This window comes from Cetorhinus maximus, chromosome 25 (genome assembly GCF_964194155.1).
Source record: "Cetorhinus maximus chromosome 25, sCetMax3.hap1.1, whole genome shotgun sequence".
NCBI classification, from domain to species: domain Eukaryota; kingdom Metazoa; phylum Chordata; class Chondrichthyes; order Lamniformes; family Cetorhinidae; genus Cetorhinus; species Cetorhinus maximus.
In genome coordinates this window covers 12,301,030-12,326,163 of record NC_135903.1, presented here as the reverse complement: position 1 = coordinate 12,326,163, position 25,134 = coordinate 12,301,030, and the positions used below count along the sequence as shown (strand labels likewise).

General features: G+C 44.5%; 2 protein-coding genes across 3 annotated transcripts in view; one reads left to right on the top strand and one right to left on the bottom strand.

The window, feature by feature from the left end:
• Window positions 1–1,827: 1,827 nt before the first annotated feature.
• klhl11 (kelch-like family member 11) overlaps window positions 1,828–25,134 on the bottom strand; it is a 51,533-nt gene continuing 28,226 nt past the window's right edge. The window contains exons 3-4 of the transcript XR_013573395.1: window positions 5,425–5,466; window positions 1,828–1,918 (exon numbers count right to left, since the gene is read on the bottom strand). The gene's annotated coding sequence lies outside the window, so the exon portion shown is untranslated. The remainder of the gene's footprint in view (window positions 1,919–5,424; window positions 5,467–25,134) is intronic.
• On the top strand, window positions 3,668–23,896 carry LOC144667893 (kelch-like protein 10). Of its 2 annotated transcripts, XM_078529468.1 has the most exons (4): window positions 3,668–4,157; window positions 6,367–6,984; window positions 16,821–16,970; window positions 23,519–23,896. In XM_078529468.1, exons 1-4 carry the CDS (start codon window positions 3,738–3,740, stop codon window positions 23,894–23,896), a joined length of 1,566 nt encoding a protein of 521 aa, XP_078385594.1. In that variant the 5' UTR covers window positions 3,668–3,737. The 2 variants fall into 2 exon arrangements, with proteins under 2 accessions (XP_078385594.1, XP_078385595.1); XM_078529469.1 differs by lacking the exon at window positions 16,821–16,970.

Sequence of the window (25,134 nt, the reverse complement as noted above, 5' to 3'; positions counted from 1 at the left end):
CATTTCTGGTCGCCACACTATAGGAAGGTGTGATTGCACTGGAGAGGGTGCAGAGGAGATTCACCAGGATGTTGCCTGGGCTGGAGCATTTCAGCTATGAAGAGAGACTGGATAGGCTTTGGATTGTTTTCCTTAGAGCAGAGAAGGCTGAGGGGGGACCTGATAGAAGTATACAAAATTATGAGGAACATAGATAGAGTAGATAGGAAGAAACATTTCCCCTTAGCGGAGGTGTCAATAACCAGGGACCATAGATTTAAGGTAAGGGGCAGGAGATTTAGAGGGGATTTGAGGAAAAAAAAAATCACCCAGAGTGTGGTTGGAATCTTGAACACACTGCCTGAGGGGGTGGTAGAGGCAGGAACCTCACAATATTTAAGAAGTATTTAGATAAGTACTTGAAACGCCATCGCATACAGGGCTACTGGCCAAGTGCTGGAAAATGAGATTAGAATAGATAGGTGCTTGATGGCTGGCATGGACACCATGGGCTGAAGGACCTGTTTCTGTGCTGTATAACTCTATGAGAACCAGTATTTTACTATAACTTCCTGGTTTTTGTATTCTATTTATAAAGCCCAACATCCCCTTTGCTTCATTAACCACTCTCTCCACCTACCCTGCTCTGATCAATATCCTAAGTCTCTCTACTCATTTTATTCCTTTGTTTTATATTCCCTTTCCTCCTACTCCCGACCTAAATGAATCACTTCACATTTCTCTGCATTAAATTTCATGGTACTTGTCCGCCCGTTCCACCAGCCTGTTCGTGTCCTCTTGGCGTCTCTCACTATCCTCCTCACAGTTCACAATAGTTCCAAGTTTTGTGACATATGCAAATTTTGAAATTGTGCCCTGCACACCGAGGTCCATATATCAAAAAAAGCAGCAATTCTGGTACCAATCCCTGGGGAAGCCCATTGTATCCTCCTCCAGTCCAAAAAAGAAGCCTCCACCACTGCAATGTTTTCTGTCATTTAGACAGATGAAGTAGCTTTTATCAATGTTTCACCGTTCCCTTTACTCCATTCGCCCTGTTAATAAACGCCGGTGAGTGGAATTCCAGAAATCTACAGTCCGGTTGGAATCTGGTAGAAAGTTTATCACGGGGAGAATTCTCTGCCTCTTGGTATTTGGGAAATGGGCGGATTCCCTCTCCCTTTCTGCTTTTTTTACACGATTTGAAGTTAGTTAACCCGACAGCCTGTAAATTGCAAATATTGTCTTTGTTATGTCATTTTAAAACGTACACTTTCAATGTTTACGTGATGAGAACAGTCAATAACAAGGTTACACACAGACCAAGGATGCCCACAAATCCACCATGTGAGTTGATAGGAGTAAAGGGTTAGTTGGCGGGCTCTGTCGGAGAATGTAAGCGGGTTACAGTACTGACTCGCGGCCCAGTAGATGCTGAATGATCACTCATTAAACCAAGGCAAGGACCTTTGATTGTCCATGTCACCAAATGGAAGTCCACCAGATCCGCTGGTGACCTTCTCCTTAGTGATGTTACAATTGGGTGTGTTCTGGAACCCTGAGCAGCGCCGCTAAAAACATAAATCGTGACAACCGCAGCTCACACACTGACCACATCCACCCAAACTCATTGGGAAAAGTTCTCTTCGCTTCTACTGTGAAGGCTTCAGTATGGAGGAACCCTCAACCTCAACCCGGCAGTTAAGGCAGAGCACCATGGAGAGGAAGATGAGCGCCATGGCTTGTACCATCTTCAATGAGCTTCGACTTGAGGGGAAACTTTGCGACGTGGTCATCAGGGTGAACGGCATCGACTTCAACGCCCACAAGAACATCTTATGCAGCTGCAGCTCCTACTTTCGGTCAGTAACTGGAGCAAATAGGCTTCCTCCTTATCCCATTCCACTTAGTGTGTGCTTTAGCCCTGAGAGTAACGATGCTGAAAAGAAGCGTTTCGAGGTAATTCACCCAAAAATATCAATTCAAACTCAACTAATTCAAATTGTAAAGTGACATTCAGAATTCATCCACATGATAAAATGCATTTTTTTAATGCAACGGGATTGCAGTAGGGTCCATCTGACACGGTGTTAATCTGAATACATAACTTGATAACATTTCACAGCAAGACCATAATATTCCCTTTCAAGACAATAAGGATATTGCCAAAACCCACTGCAAGATTGTTATCAATCCAGCCGTAGCCAGAGATTCTCTTTCCACTTCAACTCCAACTCCTACACCTTTCCCTCTGTTGTCCTTCAAGGATCTATCCTCAGCTCCCTGCTATTCCTTGTTCACATGCTTCACCTCGGCAACATCACCCCCAAAGACACAGCAGGTTCCACTGAGAACGCCCAACTGTACCTCATTACCCCACCTCTCGATCCTGGATTTATCACAACTGCTCTTGTCCAGCATCCAGTGTTGTTTGCGCAGAAATTCCCTCCAATTAAACATTTGCAAGACCAAAGTCATGGTTAGTTTGCAACCTTGACCTTGAGCTGAACTTCTTGCCCCCATATTCGCTCCATTGCCAAGACCACCTACTCCCAACTCCATAATATTGTCCCTGCTTCAGCCTATCTGTTGTTGAATCCCCCCCCCCCCACCCCCACCCCCACCCATCATACTCCTAATACTTCCAGACTCAACTATTCCAATGTTGTTCAAACTGGCCTTCCATCACCGCCCCCCCCACCACCACCCATCCCCCCTCTTCTGCTGCCTGTATCCTAACTTGCACTAAGTCCTGTTCAACCATCACCCCTGTGCTCAATTTTGAAATTCTAATCTTTGTGTTCAAACCCCTCCATGACCTTGCCCCTCCTCATCTCTGTAACCTCTTCCAACCTACAACCCTCTGAGAGCTCTGCATTCTCCAATTCTGGCCTCTCTTACATCATCAATTTCCTTCAACCCACTAATCAAAAAACAAAATAATGTAGATGCTGGAAACCTGAAATAAAAACAGGAAATGCTGGAAATACTCAGCAGGTCAGGCAGTATCTGTGGAGCAAGAAACAGAGTTAACGTTTCAGGCCAGTGACCTTTTATCACAGCCAGATCCATTATTCCATTTTTCTCTCCACAGATACTGCCTGAGCTGCTCAGTATTTCCAGCATTTTTTTGTTTTTATTTCTTCAGCCCACCATTGGTGGCCATGTCTTCTGCTCACTAGGTCCTAAGTTTTGGAATTACCTCTCAAAACCACTCTGTTTTCCTTTATGATGCTCCTTAAAACCTACCTTATTGATCAAGTTTTTGGTCACCTCTCAATATCTGTATGTGGCTCTGTGTCACATTTTGTTTGATAATGCTCTTGTGAAGGACCCTGGGATGTTTTACTAAATGCAAATTGTTGGTGGAGTAATGAAGAGTAACTGGTTCTGATAGAACCTTGCAACAGCAAGAAAATGGGAGAAAATAGAATGCCTACAAGCTATTCATTCAAGGAAGGCATCACAGCCAAATTATTCCTCAGCAGGAGGAACATCATTTGAGATTTATTGTGGATTTAAATCCTCTTGCACTGATTAGTTTTTAGTCTTTCTTATTTTAAGCACACTTGTGCCAAAGTACCCAAAGTGGATTAGTACAGCACAGCTCCAAAATGAGAGAGGTGAAATGGTTAGGTGGAATTGTACTTTTATTTATCCTAAGATTTCTCCACCTTTTGCTTTGCAGGGCTCTATTTACTAGTGGCTGGAACAGCATAGAGAAGAAGGTATACAACATCCCAGGGGTATCCCCCGACATGATGAAGCTCATTATAGAATACGCATACACTCGGACTGTACCAGTCACTGTGGAGAATGTTGAGAGACTTCTAGCTGCTGCAGATCAGTTCAACGTCCTGGGAATTGTCAGAGCTTGTTGTGAATTCCTTGAATCTCAGTTATGCCTGGAAAACTGCATTGGGATCTGCAAATTTGCAGACTACTACTTCTGTCCAGAGCTCCGACACAAAGCCTACATGTATATCCTGCACCATTTTGAGGAGATAGTGAAGGTGAGTGAGGAGTTCCTAGAGCTGTCAGCATTTGAGCTCAGAGACATCATTGAGAAGGATGAGTTGAATGTGAAACAAGAAGATGTAGTGTTTGATGCCATTCTCAAGTGGATTGCCCAAGACCCAGACATCAGGAAAAAGTGCATTGTCATACTGCTGCCCAAGGTACATTAGGAGCTAAATGTATCTTCATTTGTATCAATTAAATATTTTTGTTGTAAAAGAGAGACTGGCTGGAGCTATGGATTAACATATTGTCCCTTCATCTCACACCTGAGTTTGAGTCCTATCAAAACTGGGAGAATTACTTTTCTGTCTTGCTGGCTCTGTCAGTCCTGCAATGGGGCAATTTCAATCCAATTGCTGCTAAGCAGTGGTCCACAGCAGAAAGCGGGCAATAATTGGGAAAGCAGTTGGTTGATTTAGATGGTAATATACAATACAAATATAATATACAATACAAATATAATATACAATACAAATATCACATTTAGCTTCGAGGTTTTGTGGCCTATAAAAAATAAAAGGTTGTTATTTTACATTTGCTATCTTGGCCGGTTTGGAATCCCTCCCCACCATCACCACCACCCCTCCCCCTGCTCGCCCAACCCACAATACAAGCCATTCCCCAGTGGAGAGGGTTGAAGGGGTCCTCTTCTCGAGGATATGTAGCTGTCTTCCTCATGAGGAAGTACCTGGCAATGATAGGATGAGGAATTCAGCACTTGGAGGAACCAACCTTGAGTGCTGAATATTGGAGCTGGAGCCTGTTAACCACTTAATGACGTTGACATTATTGTGACTCTTTTATGAACATAAAAGTATGAACATATGAATTAGGAACAGGAGTAGGCCACTCGGCCCCTCGAGCCTGCTCTGCCATTCAATGAGACCATGGCTGATCTGATTGTAACCTCAACACCACATTCCTACCTACCCCTAATAACCTTTCACCCCCTTGTTTATCGAGAATCTATCTAGCTCTGCCTTAAAAATATTCAAAGACTCTGCCTGCTTCCACTGCCTTTTGAGGAAGAGAGTTACAAAGACTCACTACCCTCTGGGAGAAAAAAATTCTCCTCATCCCTGTCTTAAATGAGCAACCCCTTATTTTTTAAACAGTAACCCCTAGTTCCAGATTCTCCCACAAGAGGAAATATCCTCTCCACATCTAACCTGTCAAGACCCCTCAGGATCTTAAAGGTTTCAATTAAGTCACCTCTTACTCTTCTAAATTCCAGTGGATACAAGCCTAACCTGTCCAACCTTTCCTCATAAGACAACCCACCCATTCCAGGTATTAGTCTAGTAAACCTTCTCTGAACTGCTTCCAACACATTTACATCTTTCTTTAAATAAGGAGACCAGTACTATACACATAAAAGCAAAGTTTAAGAACAAAATTAACACTTAAAGCTTTCCTCTCACCAACCTCCAAGTCTTCACTCAGTTAGTCAGCTGCACTCCGTTTGCTCTGTAGATTGATAATAAATGGATGGAAGAATCTTCATTATTACATAATTATGTAAAATTTTGCAATAGTAACATAACAGTTCAAGTTTGACATTATATAAAGTGCAATACACCAATGTACTGTATGTGGCATTCAAAACTCTTACAATTAGAGGTTATGTTTACAATTTATGTTTACATTTCATGTCAAATATTCTCTGTTACAAACAGCCTGAGGGGTTTTGTACGGTTTCCAGCCCCTCGGTGTATTGTGGAGGGAGGACATTAGATTGTGGGTGGCCTTTCCCCACTGAGTTTTTTACCGTCACTGCCCGCAAGCTCCCTCATCACTCAGGCCGAAACCTTGGAATGTGCCAGTCACCATCTCAATGCATCATTTACCCAGTCACTATAATCTTTGATCTGTCTAGCCATTTTTTCCCCCTGTTTTCCTCCCCTGCTGTGGCCGAGGTGTGACTCTCGCTTGGGGTATGGCACGTCACCCAGATGGTCATTCCTTGTGGCTGAGCCTAGGTGGTGGGGTGAGTGCTGCAGGAGGTAAATGAGTCATCAAGAAAACCAGAGCCTAGCTCTCCTCCTGAGGTGTGCTCGCCCACAGGGCTCGTTGGGCAGACTGGTTTTACCCCCCTGCCTGTAGCCAGGGGGTCAGTGGGGACCGTTTTACCTTCATGGCTGAGATCACAAACTCACAGAGCGGAGATGAAACCGGAGTGAACCCTTTCGGATCTTTCCTCCTTATTGGAGCATGTGCATGTGTCATTTTTACTCCTTTTTCATGTCAGAGATATCAAAACTGGGCAATAGTGGAAATACTGGCATTTTTATAGCGCCTTAAGGACCGTCCCAAAGCGCTCTAGTCGTGTTCTTAGGACTGATGGTTATGAACTTTTCTCCCTTTCAGGTGAGACTGGCTTTAATGAACGCCGAATATTTCATGAACAACGTTAAGAACAATGACTATGTGAAGGACAATGATGACTGTAAACCTATCATTATTAACGCGCTCAAGGCCATGTACGACCTCAACATGAATGGACCCTCCAACTCGGATTTCCGCAACCCCCTGACCAGACCTCGCCTCCCCTACTCCATCCTCTTCGCGATCGGCGGCTGGAGCGGGGGCAGCCCCACCAACGCCATCGAGGCTTACGATGCCCGGGCAGACCGGTGGGTCAACGTGACCTGCGAGGAGGAGAGCCCCAGGGCTTACCATGGAGCCGCTTACCTCAATGGCTTCGTCTACATCATCGGCGGCTTCGACAGTGTCGATTATTTCAACAGCGTCAAGCGCTTTGACCCGGTCAAGAAAACGTGGCAGCAAGTGGCCCCCATGCATTCCCGGCGCTGCTATGTCAGTGTGACGGTCCTAGACAGCTTCATTTACGCCATGGGGGGGTTTGACGGCTACGTCCGGCTCAATACCGCCGAGAGGTACGAACCTGAGACTAACCAGTGGACGTTGATTGCGCCAATGCACGAACAGCGGAGCGACGCCAGCGCCACAACCCTGCACGGAAAGGTAACCCCGGGGAGTGGTGCCCATTTCAAATGGGGGCTGATTTTCCTCAACCTTTCAGAACCCAGGCTGGATTTTCATTCTCTAAACCCATTGAGCTCGAAGTTCTCCCTCCCAATGGGATCCGCTAACCGAACCCAGTATCTTCTGATTAGGGTCCCTCCCAGACCAGGCAGTGGGTGGGAATTGATCACTCCAGGCTACTCTGCCATCCCATTTCATCTGAAGCCCTAGCCAAAGGTGAACGAATGTGTTGTTTAAACACCCTTCCCTTCCCTTATAAAGACATTGCAAGGGTGACGTTTCCTTCATGCTCCCAGTTTAGAGATTCTGCACCGTCACAAAGTCAGGAATCTGGGTCTGAATCACCTCCAATTTGCTTTCGGGAGGATCTCTCACTTCCAACCTTCAGTTTGGATCTTGTGCCGTGAAGATGCAGATGCTGACGTACAAATTCTGATATTTCCCTGCAATGTCCCAGGCATCGCGATTACTCAGATCACAAAAGGGGAGGTTGGGTCCCAATCTGTCCCGATCTCATGGGCACGATATTTAGTTTCAGGGCTCCCCTCCTTGTTGATGTAAGTCACTCGCTGTGAAGTGTATGGAGAGAGAGGCCAGGATCACATGTGGCTCTGATGCTCTCCATGATGGACCTTTGGGGTAAAATTTCATCTCGGGTGATGGTACAAAACGGGCGATATCGGATTAGCCGCCCGTTCTACGCAGCGCCTGATATTTAGTTTCACTGACAGTGTAACGAGCGGCCGATCTGATATCGCCCCTTTTGCGTCAACGTCCCAGATGAATTTCCACCCCTGACTGTCGGGGTTCAGTATGTCCTGATTGGGTGAGATATCAGGGGGTAGCTGGAATCATGGAATTGTATCTCTGTATGAATCTGGGGAGTAAAGAATCTCATATGGAAAAGTAACACCTTTACTCAAATCACACGGTCCGTCTCCTGAAGGTCAGAAATGCTGGGGTTAAGCTCGTATTTCATGAGTAACATAATTTTTTTGTACTCAAGTTGAGGGTAACATTATTAGTGCTGAGAAATGGAACTTTTCATTTCACTCTAGCAGTTTACGAAGCCATCCAAGTCAAGCATGGTACAGTTTCCTCTACTCTTCACTCTGACTGAGATTTTCAATGTGTGCCCATGTCCATGGCCTATGGAATTGGTTTGAGATATCTGAAACTCATTTCACACGAGCCTTAGGATCAGCAAACTGAGGAGTCTTTGGCCCTTGGTCCGGGCTGGATTTGAACCCAGGTCCCAGAGGTTGAAGGTCAGTATTTAGCCCATTGCCCCACCTTCTGGCTGTATCAGTTCCGGGCCTGATGCTAATGGACTATTATCCCCTGTGTAATATTTATTGAATTCATGTAGTGATACTCCCACAAAGTGTCACACTGTATGACCAACTCTCTGACACTATCACCAGAACTCTGCAAACATTAGAGGTTATTCAGTGATGCAACTGGGTGCAATGATCAGAAAATCCTGCCAACGATTGTAATCTATCTCCAATCACTTGCTTCCTGTCAGTATAACTCCCTGCTGGAAGTGTGAAAGTTACCTGTAATACTCACACATGCCCCAGGGAGTTTACAACTAGGACTAGGGTTTCAGCTGTTTTGCAATTGTGATTTTTGGGAGGGCTCTTGATGAGGCCCAATCACTCTTTGAAGTCAACATTTATGTAGCAACATGAAAGCAAAATATCGCAGATGCTGGAAATCTGAAATGAAAACAGAAAATGCTGGAAATACTCAGCAGGTCATGCAGCATCTGTGGAGAGAGAAACTGAGTTAATCTTTCAGAACATTGGTTGTGTAAGACCATGCTGAGGTTTGGAGCTTGTTTCAAATGTGAGGATATGTCAAGAGATTGGGGTGAAATAATTAATAAAAACAGAAAATGTTAGAAACACTCAGCAGGTAAGGCAGCAAATGTAGAGAGAGAAATGAAGTTATGCTTCAGGCCAGCGGCGTTTCATCAGAAAGGGGAGGGGGAAGGGTGGTTAAAGCGATTCCTCTGCAAATGAACATTAGTGTTGCGAACATGTCCTGATAGGTAGCTGCCAACTAAGCAGCAATTGCCCTCTATTGCCCACTCACTGCTCTCTCGGTCCTCACACATTTTGGACCATAACCAAGGATGCAAAGCCGCCTCTATATTCTGAACCTTTCCCCCAATAACCATCTCCAGAGATGGCTAGAAAAGTTCAAGCTGAGATACTTTAACCTCCTTGTTGTTGAACAAAACCACTCCCTTTACTGTAAATTAACCCTCCACCCTTCCAAACCTACAGTGGCCTCCAACATTCTAACCCTCCAGTGACCTCCAACATTCTAACCCTCCAGTGACTTCCACCCTTCCAACCCTCCAGTGACCTCCACCTCCTCTTGAAATTGAGTAGAACCAATAACGCAAACACTAAAAATAATAAGTACTTATTGGTAGACAGAATTAATGAAGGGAAACAGTAACAGCCTGGAGATTAGTCATCAAAGAGCTAAGTTCCATACATGCAACCTAAATAAAGCTTTGGGTCCTCATTCTGATCCTGCAGTAGGAACTACTTTTAACCACTTTGAAAGTCTTTAAAACATAGTTGCAGATTTCTCCAGTGCTAAATGCAATGGCTGGTGTGACACTTGTTTCAATGTTTTTTGATGTTGCTGCTGAGCGTTAGTGAAATTTCACTAATACCCTGCTTTCTATTCTTACTGAACCTTGATGAGGCTTTGCTTCCTTTGGACAGATAAGATAGTTGATATAGTTTAACATCAAATAATTTATTAAGAACTATATACATGGTATTTAGGACACAGTCTGTGCTGCGTCTAGCTCTCTTGGAGCCTTTCGGTCATCTGACTACTGATGTCACAGTTACATCATTAATATCCTCACGGTTTCATTAACATATTCTTTAATCCATTACTCTACATCTCCCCCAAGTATAATCTCAAGTGGTTACATTCCTTTGTTAAATTATTTACATTACATTTTCCAACTTTTATAAACCTCCTGTACTGTTAATGATTATATCCAACTCCTAACCTTCACCCCATCCACATCACTGTCACAAAGAGCTTCAATCTCCAACAGTGTTCTCGGCTCCCTTGGAAGCAGTTGCAGACATGTGTAGTCACTTGTCTTTTCCCTATAAGACAAACATATTAATGGAGTGGGATAGCAGCTCCCTATGGTAACTGGGCTGTGATCTCTACGATGGCTTAACTGTAAAGGTTGTGAAATCCAGATATGAAAAACTGATCCAAAAGAGAAGACCTCAGGACATGGACAATCACACTTTCTTGAAAAGGAAGAGGACAAACTAACTTCTCCTCCCTCTTAGCACACTGGGGAAAGGCTTGAGAAGACGAAGCATCTTCAACTTTGAAAAATTTCACAGCTGTATCATGCACTGTATCATGGACCATGAGAACAATATTCCATTTTTGAGATTTGAATAAATCTGGAAGACGAGAAGAAGAATGACGAACATCCTGAAGACATCTCAGGATATGAAGAAAATATGACTTCCCTACTACTCTGAGTACTATTTGCACTTTCTGTAGGTAGTGGTAACATTGCCAGACTTGTTTTAGCATGAGGCTGCTCTGCTGTAGGCAATGGGATGACGATGTCAGCATAAGGAGATAAGGCTACACCATCTTCAACAATGGGAGGAATCTCCAGAACTGGATCTAGATGAAACTCCTGTATCGGACTCTTCAGCTGTCAAAGTTCTGTAGGTTTGGGCCTCCGCTTCTGCACTGAAGGACGATTTGAGTGGAAGCATGATTTGCTGATGAGATTCAAATGTGTGCTGCAACCTGCTTACACACAAACTAGTAAGCTCTGCACTTTGTTCAGTGGTATGATCCACCTGGCAATCAAGCATTTCTTTCTTGCTGGACAGCTCTGTGGTCAGCCAGTGATATACAATACGTTTCTTTGGTGGGTGCAGTGGGACAGATATACAAATTCCACTGCTCTGCAGCAAACACAGCTGACTCCATAAAAAAGACTTCAGAGACTTCGTATGCTTAGGCAGTGAAGTGAAAGAGTGTAACGATCTCTAGGATCTCCTCTTCCAACAGATCACTTATTTTTGCAATGGCCTCCTTCTCATGGCTTTTGCCAGGAAAGAGCCAACCCAGGTCAAGGAGCTCCTCTGGCAGATGGCTGCTGTCTTTTTCATTGCCTTTTATTTCCACACCTTCTTGCCTGTCTGCAAAAAGAATTGAGAGGTCTGCAAACTCCTCCTGTGGTCAACTGGATGGTGCTTCTGTGATAAAGAACGACTCACTGCATAATGAATAAACTTCACGTGCTGCTGCTGAGTCTGTCAGTTCTTCAAACAACTTTGGAAATTCATCCTTAAATGGTACTTTGCTGGCCTATACTGAGACCTCATCAAGCTTCTGTATAAGACCAAGTCTTAAACTCGCTGACCTGCTGAGCAGAAATTGGCTGATTCTCTAAAATATAGAGCATTCTATTAATTTCTTTTTCTTCATGACAAACGGCGGTGTTCATTTGGAGGTTCGTGCCCCCAGGCCTCTGAAGCTTCAAATTGAATGGTTGAATTTTGATTTCTTTAATCGATTTGAAAACCAGTTCGATCTGTCCAATAAGACAGAGATTCCTGCATCGATCTCAAGTTTAAATTCTGCTCTGTAGCCTTGAGCTTCCTACTGCATAGACCAGAACTGTTTATCGGCTTTTTGATCTCTCCTAGGGAATCCATCTGGTTGGAGAGGTATAGCTCCCATTTCTTGGACCTCCAACTGACTGGGAACATGTTCTAATTTTCTTTCCTTGAATCCTTGAATGTTGTTCTTGATTTATATAAAACTGTTAAAGTGACCTGTCCTGCCACAGAGAAAGCATTCAACTCCCCTTGCAAGGCAGTCTTCACGGCAGTGCTGTCTGTTTGCACCACATCTGGAGCACCTGACTGTAGATGGAAGAGATCTCCCCTCCCTTTCGCTGGTTTTGGTGGGCTTTCTCGTGAACCTTTCAGTGGACGGAGCTTCCAACCGTGGGCCTATGTACTGGACCGACCCCCCCCCCCACCCCCCGAGTCTTCACGCTGCCTCAAATTACACCCCAGTTTTGGTGTCTCAACTCGGCCTGTCTGGCAATCTGTTCAGCCTTCTCTAGGGTCAGATCCTCTTTTGACTGTAACGAGTCAGTCAACACATCATCGAGGATACCAACTACAATGCGGTTTCTAATCAATTGTGTTTTAAAGCTCTGTCACTGTAGGTACTTGCTAACTGATATAGGTGATTAATGAAGGAATTGATGACCTCCCCTGGCCTTTGGGTTCTCTGATTAAATTTTGCTCTTTCAATAACCAAATTCTTTTTGGAGCTGAAGTATTTCTCAAAGGCCTCCTTCACCTCTTCATATGATGCTGAGACTTGCTGCAGGGACATCATCAGCTATGGCTCCAACAGCATATAAAAGTGTACAGACCTGGTTTTTCTGAGGTTTCCCCTGAAGCCGTTCAGTACCTTTCGAACTGTCTCTTCCAGAGCTCCCATCGCTGTCCTTGCTGTGGACCTTCTATGTGTTGAAAAGGCTGTTGGAGGGCTAGTGGCTGTTCAGTGGCTAGCGACATCCTGTGTCTCTCACTGTCTCATCACCACGGTACTTTTTGGATCCAATCTTTGGCACTGAAAAGTCAATTTTCTTCCTTCACTGGTCTTCACTCATGGGCCATTGATCTGTGGCCATAGTTTGCTAGACTGTGGCCCCAGCACTGCCACTATGTTTTGATGTCATTCAATATTGCTGCCAAGCGTTAGTGAAGTTTCACTAATACCCTGCTTTCTAGTCTTACTAAACCTTGATGAGGCTTTGCTTCCTTTGGACAGACTTGAGATAGTCGATATAGTTTAACTTCAAACTTTTTTTTAAAGAACTATATACAAAGACCTCAGGGTAAGCACAGGGTATTCAGGACACAGTCTATGTTGTACGTAGCTCACTTGGAGTCTCTCGGTCATCTGACTACTGATGTCACAGTTAGATCATTAATATCCGGATGGTCTAATTAACATATTCATTAACCCATTACTTGTTAACACTAAGCCATATATTATCACCAGGTTCCAAGCCCTGTCCTCAGTTTGGTTTGATATCAGTCAAGATAGTAGTCTGGTTTTGCGATTAGTTTCAGCATAATTGGGCTAGGAAAAGGAGCAAAAAATTAGCCAGGGTTCCTCCTTCTGTCTACTTCGACAATATGTGTACTATATTTATGTGACTGTTGAATGACAATAGGATAATAGAATAACAATAGACCTCTGTTGTGAGGTCAGTAAAACATCCTCTGATACTTTCTAGATTCACACCTGAAGGATGAGAACTTGGGTAAGATGTGACGGGGTTTCTGATGCCTGATAAAAGATGTGTTAAGGCCTGTAGAAGAGAATGGAAATAAATGCAGGGTTCATAGTGGGAGACAAACTAAATTATTAATAATAGTTCTGAAGAAGAGCCATATTGGACTCGAAATGTTAACTCCCTTTCTCTCCTGATAGATGCTGCCAGATCTGCTGAGTTTTTCCAGCACTTTCTGTTTTTATTTCAGATTTCCAGCCTCTGCAGTATTTTTAGTAAATTATTAAAGCTGTCACATTTTTAAAATTAGTTTTAAAAATCTGTCCTCAAATAAATAACCTGGAATACTTATAAATATCTTCAGAGTTAGACTTAAGTTAAAGTGACTGCAGAATCCTGGAATGGTACAGCAGAGGAAACAGCCATTCGGCCCATCATATCTGTGCCAGCTCTTTGAAAGAGCTATTCAATTAGTCCCACCCTCGTGCTCTTACTGCATAATCCTACAAATTTTCCTCCTTTAATAGAACATTGCAGTGAAGCAAGGAGCAGAGAGGAATAGAGCACATTATAGCTCCAGAAAGCCAAGCAGGGGCTCTGAAACTGTGGCTGTGCCCACACCAGCAAATTCTGAGCTTGATTCCACCTAACACTCTGAGACTTAGCAGGGCCTAGTATCCAATTCCGTGGAATTCAAATATTGATATGGTAACTGTGTTTGGTTCCAAGTTATTTTAAGCAGATTTTGAAAATATGACAATGCTATTACTTAATGACATGCTATTAATATCTAGTGCCAGAGGAACAATAGTAAACTTATTTTCTCTTTATACTTGCTAATCTCCTGTGGGGTTGTGGAAGAGGAGTCCAGACCAAGTATAGTCTTCAGGTGAAGTGGGGTTAGAGAGTGTGGTACAACTGAAATATTGCACACAGGCAGAACTGGGGCCAAGGCACAGCCACCAATGGTGCCATAATTAAAATCAGGGTTGCACAAGAGGCCAGAATTAGAGGAGCACAGAGATCTCAGAAAGCTGTGAGGCTGGAGGAGATTATGGAGATAAGGAGGGGTGAAGCCATGGAGGGATTTGAAAACAAGGATGAGAATGTTAAAGTTATTATTTTGATATCATTATTGTTTGACCAGGAGCCAATTTAGGTCAGTGAGCATAGGGTCATAGGCAAACAGAACTTGGTGTGAGTTAAGACATGAGTGGTTTATAGAGATTAGAATGTGGAAGACCAGCCAGAAATTGGAATAGTTAAGTCTAGGAGTAATAAAGGCAAGAATGAGGGTTTCAACAGCAAGGACGAGTGCAGTCATAAACAATAATTATGGAAAAAAGTTGACAACAGGAAGTAATGTTTTATAGAAAGCAAGTACATGCAGATGTAAATCTTGAAAATATTTATAGACATTCTCATAGTCTCTCCAACCTGGGGACACTTTTATTGCTCTCCACAATGTTCTCCCCTCATTTTCGGAAAATATGATGAGTCTGGCTGGGGTTTTTCCACAGTACAGTCAGCTTGATATGCAAACCCTGACAATGAGTAAGGCAGATTACTTAACTTTTGGGGGCATCACAATAAAGCCTGATGGATTCCTTGGCCAACATCCACGCACATGCATGGAGAAAGCATTAAAGGGGACAGGTTGCATTGACAAAAAAGTACCTGGATGAGCACTTGGCACGTCATAACATTCAAGGCTATGGGCCAAGTGCTGGTAAATGGGATTAGGTAGGTAGGTCAGGTCTTTCTCACGTGTCAGTGCAGACTCAATGGGCCAAAGGGCCTCTTCAGCACTGTGTGATTCTGTGATTCTGTGACTTGGCTTGTATTGCCTTGACTATAAAATATAGATCAAATTGAGGTGTTTAAGAAAATTAAAGAGTTTGATAGGGAGGAGAGAGAGAAACATTCCTCTAGGGGCCGAGTCGAGAACAAGATGGAAAACCTTTGGAATAGAACTAGGCCGTTCAGGAATGATGTGAGGAAGCGTATCTTTACACAAAGGGAAGCAGAAATCTGGGATTCTCTCACCCAAAAAGCTGTTGAGAATGGTGGTCAATTAAAAAATGTCAAAAATGAGATTGGTAAGCTTTTGTTAGGGAAGATTATTAAGGATTACAGAACCAAATAGGTAGATGGAGTTAAGATACAGATCAGTCATAACCTAATTGAATGGCAAAACAGACTCTGGATTGGGGGTGGGGGGGTGGTGGATGGGTGGGGGGGTGGGGAGGTTGGTGGTTGGCGATGGTGGAGCTGAATGGCTTCCTCTTTTTCCTAAATCCGACAAAAGTAATCAGAGATCTGGAAAGGGGCCCCTGGCAACTTTTTCCCCTCCTTAGTCCAGAGGGTGCGAATCCATTGTTAGAAACTAAACTACTGCCCAGACTGAGATCAGCAAAGTTTGCACAGACCGTGGGCCACACCTGGGACCTTTCTAATCAGCAAGATTGAGTACTGCAGCAAGCCATCGGGTCTATTAACTTGAGCACTTTGAATTCTTTTCATGGTATCTAACTAGAATGTCAACTGTCCACTGGACACGAGCTCTCTCAATAATGCAATGTCTTAAGGAGTGGAGATAACCATGGGTTCATCCAGCGGTAAGTTCTCTCAGTATACTGCCTCCCACTGTATTTCTGGACTACAAGTTTCATTGATGCAAATGTCTCCATAAACAGGTAAATTTCTGCAGCTGGAGCTCAGCTTTTACTTTGACAGGATTGACAAAACAATGCTGCTAAGAGCAAAGAACATAAGAAAGATTGGGAGGAGAAAATATTAATCAGCTTATCAGGCATTCTCCACAAACTCTGTACAATTCCCCATATCAGGGATTCTGCACCAGCTATGGATCCTCTCCCACAGGCCATACATCTACATTCTACCCTCTAATGGACTCTGCCCACACTGAGGGCAAGTTGTATCTGCACTCCCTGATCCCAAAAAGAAATTGAACAGAACACCTGAATATACACCCAGCCTCACAACTCCACTGTTCAACCATGACCTGCTGAGGTCTAATTCTAGGCACAGCTGTCCACATAGGAACTAGGCTAAATGCTGAGGCTGAGTGTGCTGGGGTCTATAACAAAATAGTTTTACTCATCCCTGGTTGTGTTTAACCATCCATGTTTATGATAATTGGCCCTTTATACCTGGGTTCAGTTGAAACTTCTCTCTTATATTTGGCTTTTCCTCTGGTTTGCCTACCCTGCTTTTAAATGAATACCTACCTACAATCATTGGTTCCCTACATTATTCTAAAAACTTGCACTGTGCGTCCTTAATCTTCAGTTTTCAATAATGAGCTCTAATTGAAAGTGTGGCACACCAAGGCTCAATCTAGCTTCACCACCTCCTGCTTAAACAAAGCCTGGTGTGCCACATCTCACGCTCTAACACAATCCTTCCCGCTCACGGCCATCTAGCTGTGCTTTCCTCTTCACCTCAGGTCTACATATGCGGAGGATTCAATGGTAATGAATGCTTGTTCACAGCCGAGTTCTACACTCCCGAAACCAACCAATGGACAACCGTAGCGCCCATGAGGAGCAGGCGTAGTGGCGTTGGCGTTATAGCTTATGGTGAATGCGTATACGCAGTAAGTGAAAACAGCTTGCAATTATAGAACACTTCTAACATAGCAAAACACCCCAAGGAGTTTCTCAACTTGGGGTTAACAGAAAAGGGAAATTTAGAATGAACAAGTAGATTTTAAGGCGACTTCTGGTGTGGGGGAAATGTGGCAAGGGAAAAGAGAGTTCCAGATTTAGGGAGGCAGGATGACTGAGGGCACTGCCACTAGTGATAGAGAGCAATGCACATCACACCAGGGGTTAATAGCAGGCAATGCAAGATTGTACACAGGGCGGGAGGGAGTTGCAGAGAATGAGAGAGTGAGGCCACAGATTGGGGGAGGAGGTTGGGGATTTGAAATGGATGCTGAGGAACAGGGTAAAGCCAGTGGGAGACATGACTCCTCCCCAAACATTCTGAGGTCAGTTACCTCATGTGGCTCCCAGGAATTTCTGGCACCCTGACTTCAGCCCGGGAGACCACCATTCCAGGTCAGCCTTTAGAGTGGTTAAGTCGGCATTCTCTCAGTCCCAAACTCCCGCCATTTGGCTGTGCCGCTGCAGAAGGACAGGAAGCAAAGAGAGGTCAAAAAGGACACAGGAATAAATAGGTGAGCAGCATTTTATACGGAATGAACATCACATGTTTTCCTTATTCAGTTACGTTAATACAAAGGTCACTGGGGTTACTTGCAAACTCTCCCATTGTCCAAGTGACTTGTTTATTCTTTCTTCAATCCAATTTGCTTTGCCTTCTCCAAGTTTCACCAAGAAATTATCAGGCAACAAGAACCTCAAACTGACACTTCCATGATGTCTTGTAAACTTGCTTGAGAATGGATGCTAATATTCTCTCCCTGTGCCTAGCATCCAATCAAATGGATGAAAAAAAAGCAATTCTGGCAGCATTGAAGGTGCATGTTGGAGGCCAAACATCTGGATGTTGGACTGATAGGACAGGTGGAGTGCTAGCTAACAACTTGCTTTTATACATCACTTTTAATATTAGAAACATTCTAACATGCTTCATGGGGTGTGGGCTGGGGACCAATTAACAGGAGAGATGTCCAAAGGAACAGTTCAAAAGACCGGCTTGAGAAACCTTTTAATGGCAGGGAGGGTAGTTTCAAGGAGGAATGGTTTAAGAATGAAGTTCGAGAGATTAAGGTCAACAGCTGATCACAGAAAGGGTTGGGGGTGGGGGGGTGGGGAGCAGAACTATCTTCCTGACCCCAAATTCCTAATCTCACTCTTGGGCCTGGGGAGGTGGCAAGAGAAGACTGAAGTGATTTAACAGTGGGTGCTGTTTGAAGTCGAATTCTATGCCAGATTTCTGTACTCTATTAACTCCACTCCCATATCCCAGCAGTAGACCTGTTCACCAGGGGAGGAAGGGCAATGTGATAGATTGACAGGGAGACTGATTTTTCTAGGGAGGAGTGGAGTGAGATGTCAGCATTAACCAGTCCAGAATTCTACAGTTTGGCCAAGAGATGCAACTAACCACAAAGAACAGAGGGAATGAACGCACAGAAGCTTCTGCATATTCCTCATTCCCTAATACATTTATTTTAACCCTAAATACAATGGTTCACATTAAAAGTATTGTTAACAAGTGGAAACAGAGTAAGGAACAGTTGAACAAGCCCATGTCTTTTTGATTGATCTTAACCCACCTATCCATCTTGCACATCACTGAACCATAGGAATTACAACACAGGAGGACATTAAGCCCACCCACCCACCCTGTCTGTGCTGGTGTCACTGCTGGCTCTTCAGCTGCAGCTATCTACTCTAACCAATCTTCCAAACTCCTTTCCCCTGTCCCTACATGTTCTTTGTTTTCAGTTGTCAGCCTTGAGTAAGTGGCTAGCACTCAGAGTCAAAAGGTTGTGGGTCCAAGCTCCTTTCCAGACACTGGCGCACTGACACTTCAGTGCATTACTGAGGGGGTGCTGCACTATCAGAGGTGCTGCCTTTCAGGTGAGAGGCTGAACCAAGACCCCATCTGCTCCCAATAAGCTGACATGAAAGATCCCATGGCACTATTTTGATGAGCAGGGGAGTTCTCGTCAGTGTCCGAGTCAACATTTATTGCTCAAACAATATTGAAAACAGATGATCTGGTCATTTACTTCACTGCTGTTGTGGGAACTTGTTGCACCCAAAATGACTTCCATGTTTCCAACATTACAATAGTGACTACACTTCAAAAGTGCAGTGGCAGTGGCTTAGCGGTATTGTCTCTGGACCAGTGTTCCAGAGATCCAGGGTAATGTTCTGGAGATAAAAGCAAAATACTGCGGATGCTGGAAATCTGAAACAAAAACAGAAAATGCCGGAAAAACTCCAACAGGTCAAGCAACATGTGTGGGGATAGAAACAGAGACTGTTCCAGAAGAGAAGCAGAAACTGCTTCTCTCTCCACGGATGCTGTTGCGTTTTCCCAGCATTTTCTGTTTTTGTTGTTAATGTTCTGGGGACCTGGGTTCAAATCCCACCAAGGCCGATGGTGAAATTTGAATTCAATAAAAATCTGGAATTTAAAGTCTGATGATGACCAAGAAAACATTGTTGTAAAAACTCATCAGGTTTACTAATGCCTTTAGGGAAGAGAACCTGCCATCCTTACCTGGTCTGGCCTACATGTGACTTGAGACCCACAACAATGTGGTTGACTCTTAAATGCCCTCTGAACAAGGGCAATCAGGGAAGGGCACTGGACTTCCCAGTGATGCCCACATCTCAAAAAAATTGGCTGTGAAATGTTTTCGGCCACAGAAATGAAAACTTTCTCTTATTTTCTTCAAATAGTTATTAAATATATTTATTCATTGACAGGATGTGGGCTTTGCTGGCTGGGCTAGCATTTATTGCCCATCCCTAGTTGCCCTTGAGAAGGTGGTGGTGAGCTGCCTTCTTGAACCGCTGCAGTCCAAATCGTGTAGGTACACCCTCAGTGCTGTTAATGAGGGAGTTCCAAGATTTTGACCTAGCGACAGTGAAGGAACGGCGATATATTGCCAAGTCAGGATGGTGAGTGACTTGGAGGGGAACTTCCGAGTGGTGGTGTTCCCATTTATCTGCTGCCCTTGTCCTTCTAGATGGTAGTGCTCTTATAGCCACAGTATTTATATGGCTAGTCCAGTTCAGTTTCTGGTCAATGGTAACCCCAGGATGTTGATAGTGGGGGATTCAGTGATGGTAATGCCATCAAGGGAAGATGGTTAGATTCTCTCTTGTTGGAGATGGTCATTTCTTGGCACTTGTGTGACGTGAATGTTACTTGCCACTTGTCAGCCCAAGCCTGGAAATTGTCCAGGTCTTGCTGCATTTGGACATGGACTACTTCAGTATCAGAGGGGTCGCAATTGGTGCTGAACATTGTGCAATCATCAGCGAACATCCCCACTTCTGACCTTATGATGGAAGGAAGGTCATTGATGAAGCAGCTGAATATGGTTGGGCCGAGGACACTACCCTGAGGAACTCCTGCAGTGATGTCCTGGAACAGAGATGACTGACCTCCAACAACCACAGCTATCTTCCTTTGTGCTAGGTATGACTCCAACCTGTGGAGGGTTTTCCCCCTGATTCCCTTTGTCTCCAGTTTTGCTATTGCTCCCTGAAGCCACACTCAGTCAAATGTTACCTTGATGTCAAGGGCAGTCACTCTCACCTCACCTTGGGAGTTCAGCTCTTTTGTCCATGTTTGAACCAAGGCTGTAATGAGGTCAGAGGCTGAGTGTCCTGGCGGAACCCAAACAGGGCATCAATGAGCAGGTTATTGCTAAGCAAGTACCGCTTCATAGCACTGTTGATGACTCCTTCCTTTACTGATGATCGAGAGCAGACTGATGAGCTGGCAATTGGCTGGATTGGATTTGTCCTGTTTTTGTGTACAGGACGTACCTGGGCAATTTTCCACATAGTCGGGTGGATGCCAGTGTTGTAGCTGTACTGGAACAGCTTGGCTAGGGGCACGGCAAGTTCTGGAGCACAAGTCTTCAGTACTATTGTCGGTATATTGTCAGGACCCATAGCCTTTGCAGTATACAGTACCTTCAGCCATTTCTTGCTATCATGTGGAGTCAATCGAATTGGCTGAAGAGTGGCATCTGTGATACTGGGGACCTCCAGAGGAGGCCGAGATGGATCATCCACTTGGCACTTCTGGCTGAAGATCGTAGCAAATGCTTTAGCCTTATCTTTTGCACTGATGTACTGAGCTCCCCCACCATTGAGGATGGGGATATTTGTGGAACCTCCTCCTCCAGTGAGTTGTTTAATGGTCCACCACCATTCACGACTGGATGTGGTAGGACTGCAGAGCTTAGATCTGATCCGTTAGTTATGAGATCGCTTAACTCTGCCAATCACTTGCTGCTTATGCTGTTCGGCACGCAAGTAGTCCTGTGTTTTGGCTTCACCTGGTTGAGGCCTCATTTTTAGGTATGCCTGGTGCTGCTCCTGGCATGCCCTCCTGCACTCTTCATTGAACCAGGGCTGATACTCTGGCTTGATGGTAATGGTAGAGTGGAGGATATGCTGTGCCATGAGGTTACAGATTGTGTTCAAGTACAATTCTGCTGCTGCTGATGGCCCACAGCGCTTCATGAATGCCCAGTCTTGAGTTGCTAGATCTGATCGAAATTTATTCATCAGATGGTGGTAGTGCCACACAACACGATGGAGGGTATCCTCAATGTGAAGGCAGTACTTCATCTCCACAATGACTGTGCCGTGGTCACTCTTACCCATACTGTCATGGATAGATGCATCTGTGGCAGGCAGGTTGGTGAGGATGTGGTCAAGTGTGTTTTTCCCTCTTGTTGCTTCCCTCACCACCTGTCGCAGACCCAGTCTACCAGCTATGTCCTTTAGGATTCAGCCAGCTCAGTCAGTAGTGGCGCTACCAAGCCAATCTTGGTGATGGACATTGAAGTCCCCACCCAGAGTACATTCTGCACCCTTCCCACCCTCAGTGCTTCCTCCAGGTGATGTTCAACATGGAAGAGTACTGATTCATCAGCTGAGGGAGGGCGGTATGTGGCAATCAGCAGGAGGTTTCCTTGCCCATGTTTGACCTGATGCCATGAGGCTTCATGGGGTCTGGAGATGATGTTGAGGACTCCCAGGGCAACTCCCTCCTGACTGTATACCACATATGATTCTGTGAGTATGACTATGTCAGGCTGTTGCTTGACTAGTCTGTGAGACACCTCTCCCAGAGCACTCGCCCCCAGATGTTAGTAAGGACGACTTTGCAGGGTCGACAGGGCTGAGTTTACCACTGTCGTTTCCGGTGTCTAGGTCGATGCTGGGTGCTCCGTCTGGTTTCATTCCTTTTTTGAGACTTTGAGCGGTTTGATACAACTGAGTGCAGTTCAGAGGGCATTTAAGAGTCAACTGGAGTCATATGTAGATAGGACAGCAGATTTCCTTCCCTAAAGGGAAATTTAAGTGAACCAGATGGGTTTTTACAACAAACGACAATGGTTTCACGGTCATTGCTAGATTTTTAATTCCAGATTTTTATTGAATTCAAATTCCACCACCTGTCGTGGCGAGTTCATTCCCAGAGCATTACCCTGGGTGTCTGAATGACTAGCCCAGCGACAATACCACTCAGCCATCACCTCCCCTGGGAAGAGACTGGGAGATATGGTTAAAAGGATCGCTGTAAGAGACAGGTTTTTTGGACCTTTCCCATCTCTTCATAATCTTGAAGCTGCATTCATCACCTCAAAGCCTCTTTTCCAAAGAGAATACTTTCTTCTTAAAAAAAAAACTCTGTTCTCATAAGTTTGATTCCCAAATTCCAGAATTACCTTCGTTCGGTCCTTTTCAAAGGACAATAATTCTCTTCACAAAAACAGAATTACCTGGAAAAAACTCAGCAGGTCTGGCAGCATCGGCGGAGAAGAAAAGAGTTGACGTTTCAAGTCCTCATGACCCTTCAACAGAACTAAGTAAAAATAGGAGAGGGGTGAAATATAAGCTGGTTCAAGGTGGTGGTGGTGGGGGGGGGGGGGGGGGGGGAAGGGGGAGAGAAGTTGCGGGGGGTGGTTGTAGGGACAAGCAAGCAGTGATAGGAGCAGATAATCAAAAGATGTCACAGATAAAGGTTGAAGGTGGTGATATTATCTAAGCGAATGTGCTCATTAAGAATGGATGGCAGGACACTCAAGGTACAGCTCTAGTGGGCGTGGGGTGGAAAGACTGACAGGGCATTACAGGTATAGATTTAAAAATAATGGAAATAGGTGGGAAAAGAAAAACCTGTATAAATTATTGGAAAAAAACAAAAGGGAGGGGGAAGAAATGGAAAGGGGGTGGGGATGGGGGGAGGGAGTTCAAGATCTAAAGTTCTCTTGCTGCCTGATGATTAATTAGCTGGCCAGATGGAACAAAAGTCCTGCGGATGGCGCCTGGCCAACAACTTATTGACTTTTAAGATTGTCTGGGCTTGAAAGTAAGACTGAAATAGTAATCATTACAAACCACTTACGCTGCGAGGAAGTGAACCATTTTCCTGGTTAGTGAACAGCTGCTTTCCCCTTTTGAACGGCAGGTCGGAGGCTTCGATGGGGCGAACCGCCTTCGGAGTGCCGAGGCTTACAGCCCCCTCACCAACACCTGGCGCACTTTGCCCACCATGTTTAACCCGCGGAGCAATTTTGGGATTGAGGTGGTGGACGATCTCCTGTTTGTCGTGGGCGGCTTCAACGGTTTCACGACGACCTTCAACGTCGAGTGCTACGACGAGAAGACAGACGAGTGGTACGACGCCCACGACATGAGCATCTACCGCAGTGCCCTGAGCTGCTGCGTGGTGCCAGGGCTGCCCAACGTCCGAGAGTACGCAGCGCCCAGGGACAGTCTGCTGGGGTTACTGTCCCGCGAGGAACAAATAAAATACTCTGCCTCGACCAGTCTCTTAGCGGTATGATCTCTGCACTGACAACCCGATTACTCTTTTTTTGCTGTTACCAATAAAATATTTTCCTGAAGAATCAACAGTGTAATAACCATAAAGAAAACTTATTTTTAAATAAAATTTTAAGCACAGTGTGAAGATTGGTCTGCATATGTTCATTTGGTTACTGTGAGGACGAAGCCTAAAGGACCCCTGTTATGCAGTGAGAAGAGGATCACCAATATTTCGAGGAGGAAAAAAAAGGCACCTTTGTTGTAAGGGGTAAGTAACCATAAGCCACACAGCCTTTAACGCTGCATATATACCAAGAAGAGGGCTTCCATCCCTTGGCAACTCCCCCTGACGGACAAAGGTCAAGAGGCTGATCCCTCTAACGACAAAGATCTGAGCTCTCAGGGAAGACTGGAGAAAGTTAGACTCCTCCACTAAGAAAGGGGTCGGAGAAAGTGATCTCATTCGAGATTCAGAAGAGAGGTAAAGGAATGGAATAATGCTTCAAATTGCATTCTAGCTGGGTAGAACAGATGTCTAAATAAAAAGTAAATGTAGAACGGAAATCAGGAATTCTTCACAAGGAGTGAGCAACACTTGGAAGGAGGAATGATGACAAAAATCCAGTATCTTTGTAGTATTTGCTCTCAGGATGTGCGAATACTGGAATGTATTGATAGAAGCAAATTGAGGTGGCGAATCATGATCATCACAAGCACACCGGCAAAATAAAATGTTTATTAGTGGACTAAGTAAGCCACGTTGAAACTTCCTAGAATTCAATGCCAAAGAGATGCAAAGTGTATTTACCACTACTGGAAATTGCACTAATATTCAACTTGAGCTGAACTTTGGGAAATCCACAAAACATGTCAATAACAAGGAGAGAATGTCCGACTGTAGAGGCCACAAGGATGGATGATTTGGGAAAGGGAGATGCCATATTGGTACAGTAGCTGATGAGCGGTGAGGTAGTTTAAAAGGGGGCTTTACGTGGGGAGGCGGGGCAGATAGAGACTGGAAGTTATGTGATGAAATCTTCAGGTTTACATCCAAGCAGAGGGAAAGTGTGGGAAATGTGAGGTTGTCCAAATTGTCAAGAATATTAGAAAAGCAGAATATTATTTAAACGGAGAGAGACTGCAGAATGCTTCAATACAGTGGAATCTGGGTGTCCTTGTACCAGTCACACAAGGTTAACACGCAGATACAGCAAGTAATTAGGAAGTCAAATGGAACGTAGGCCTAGGGAAGTCTTG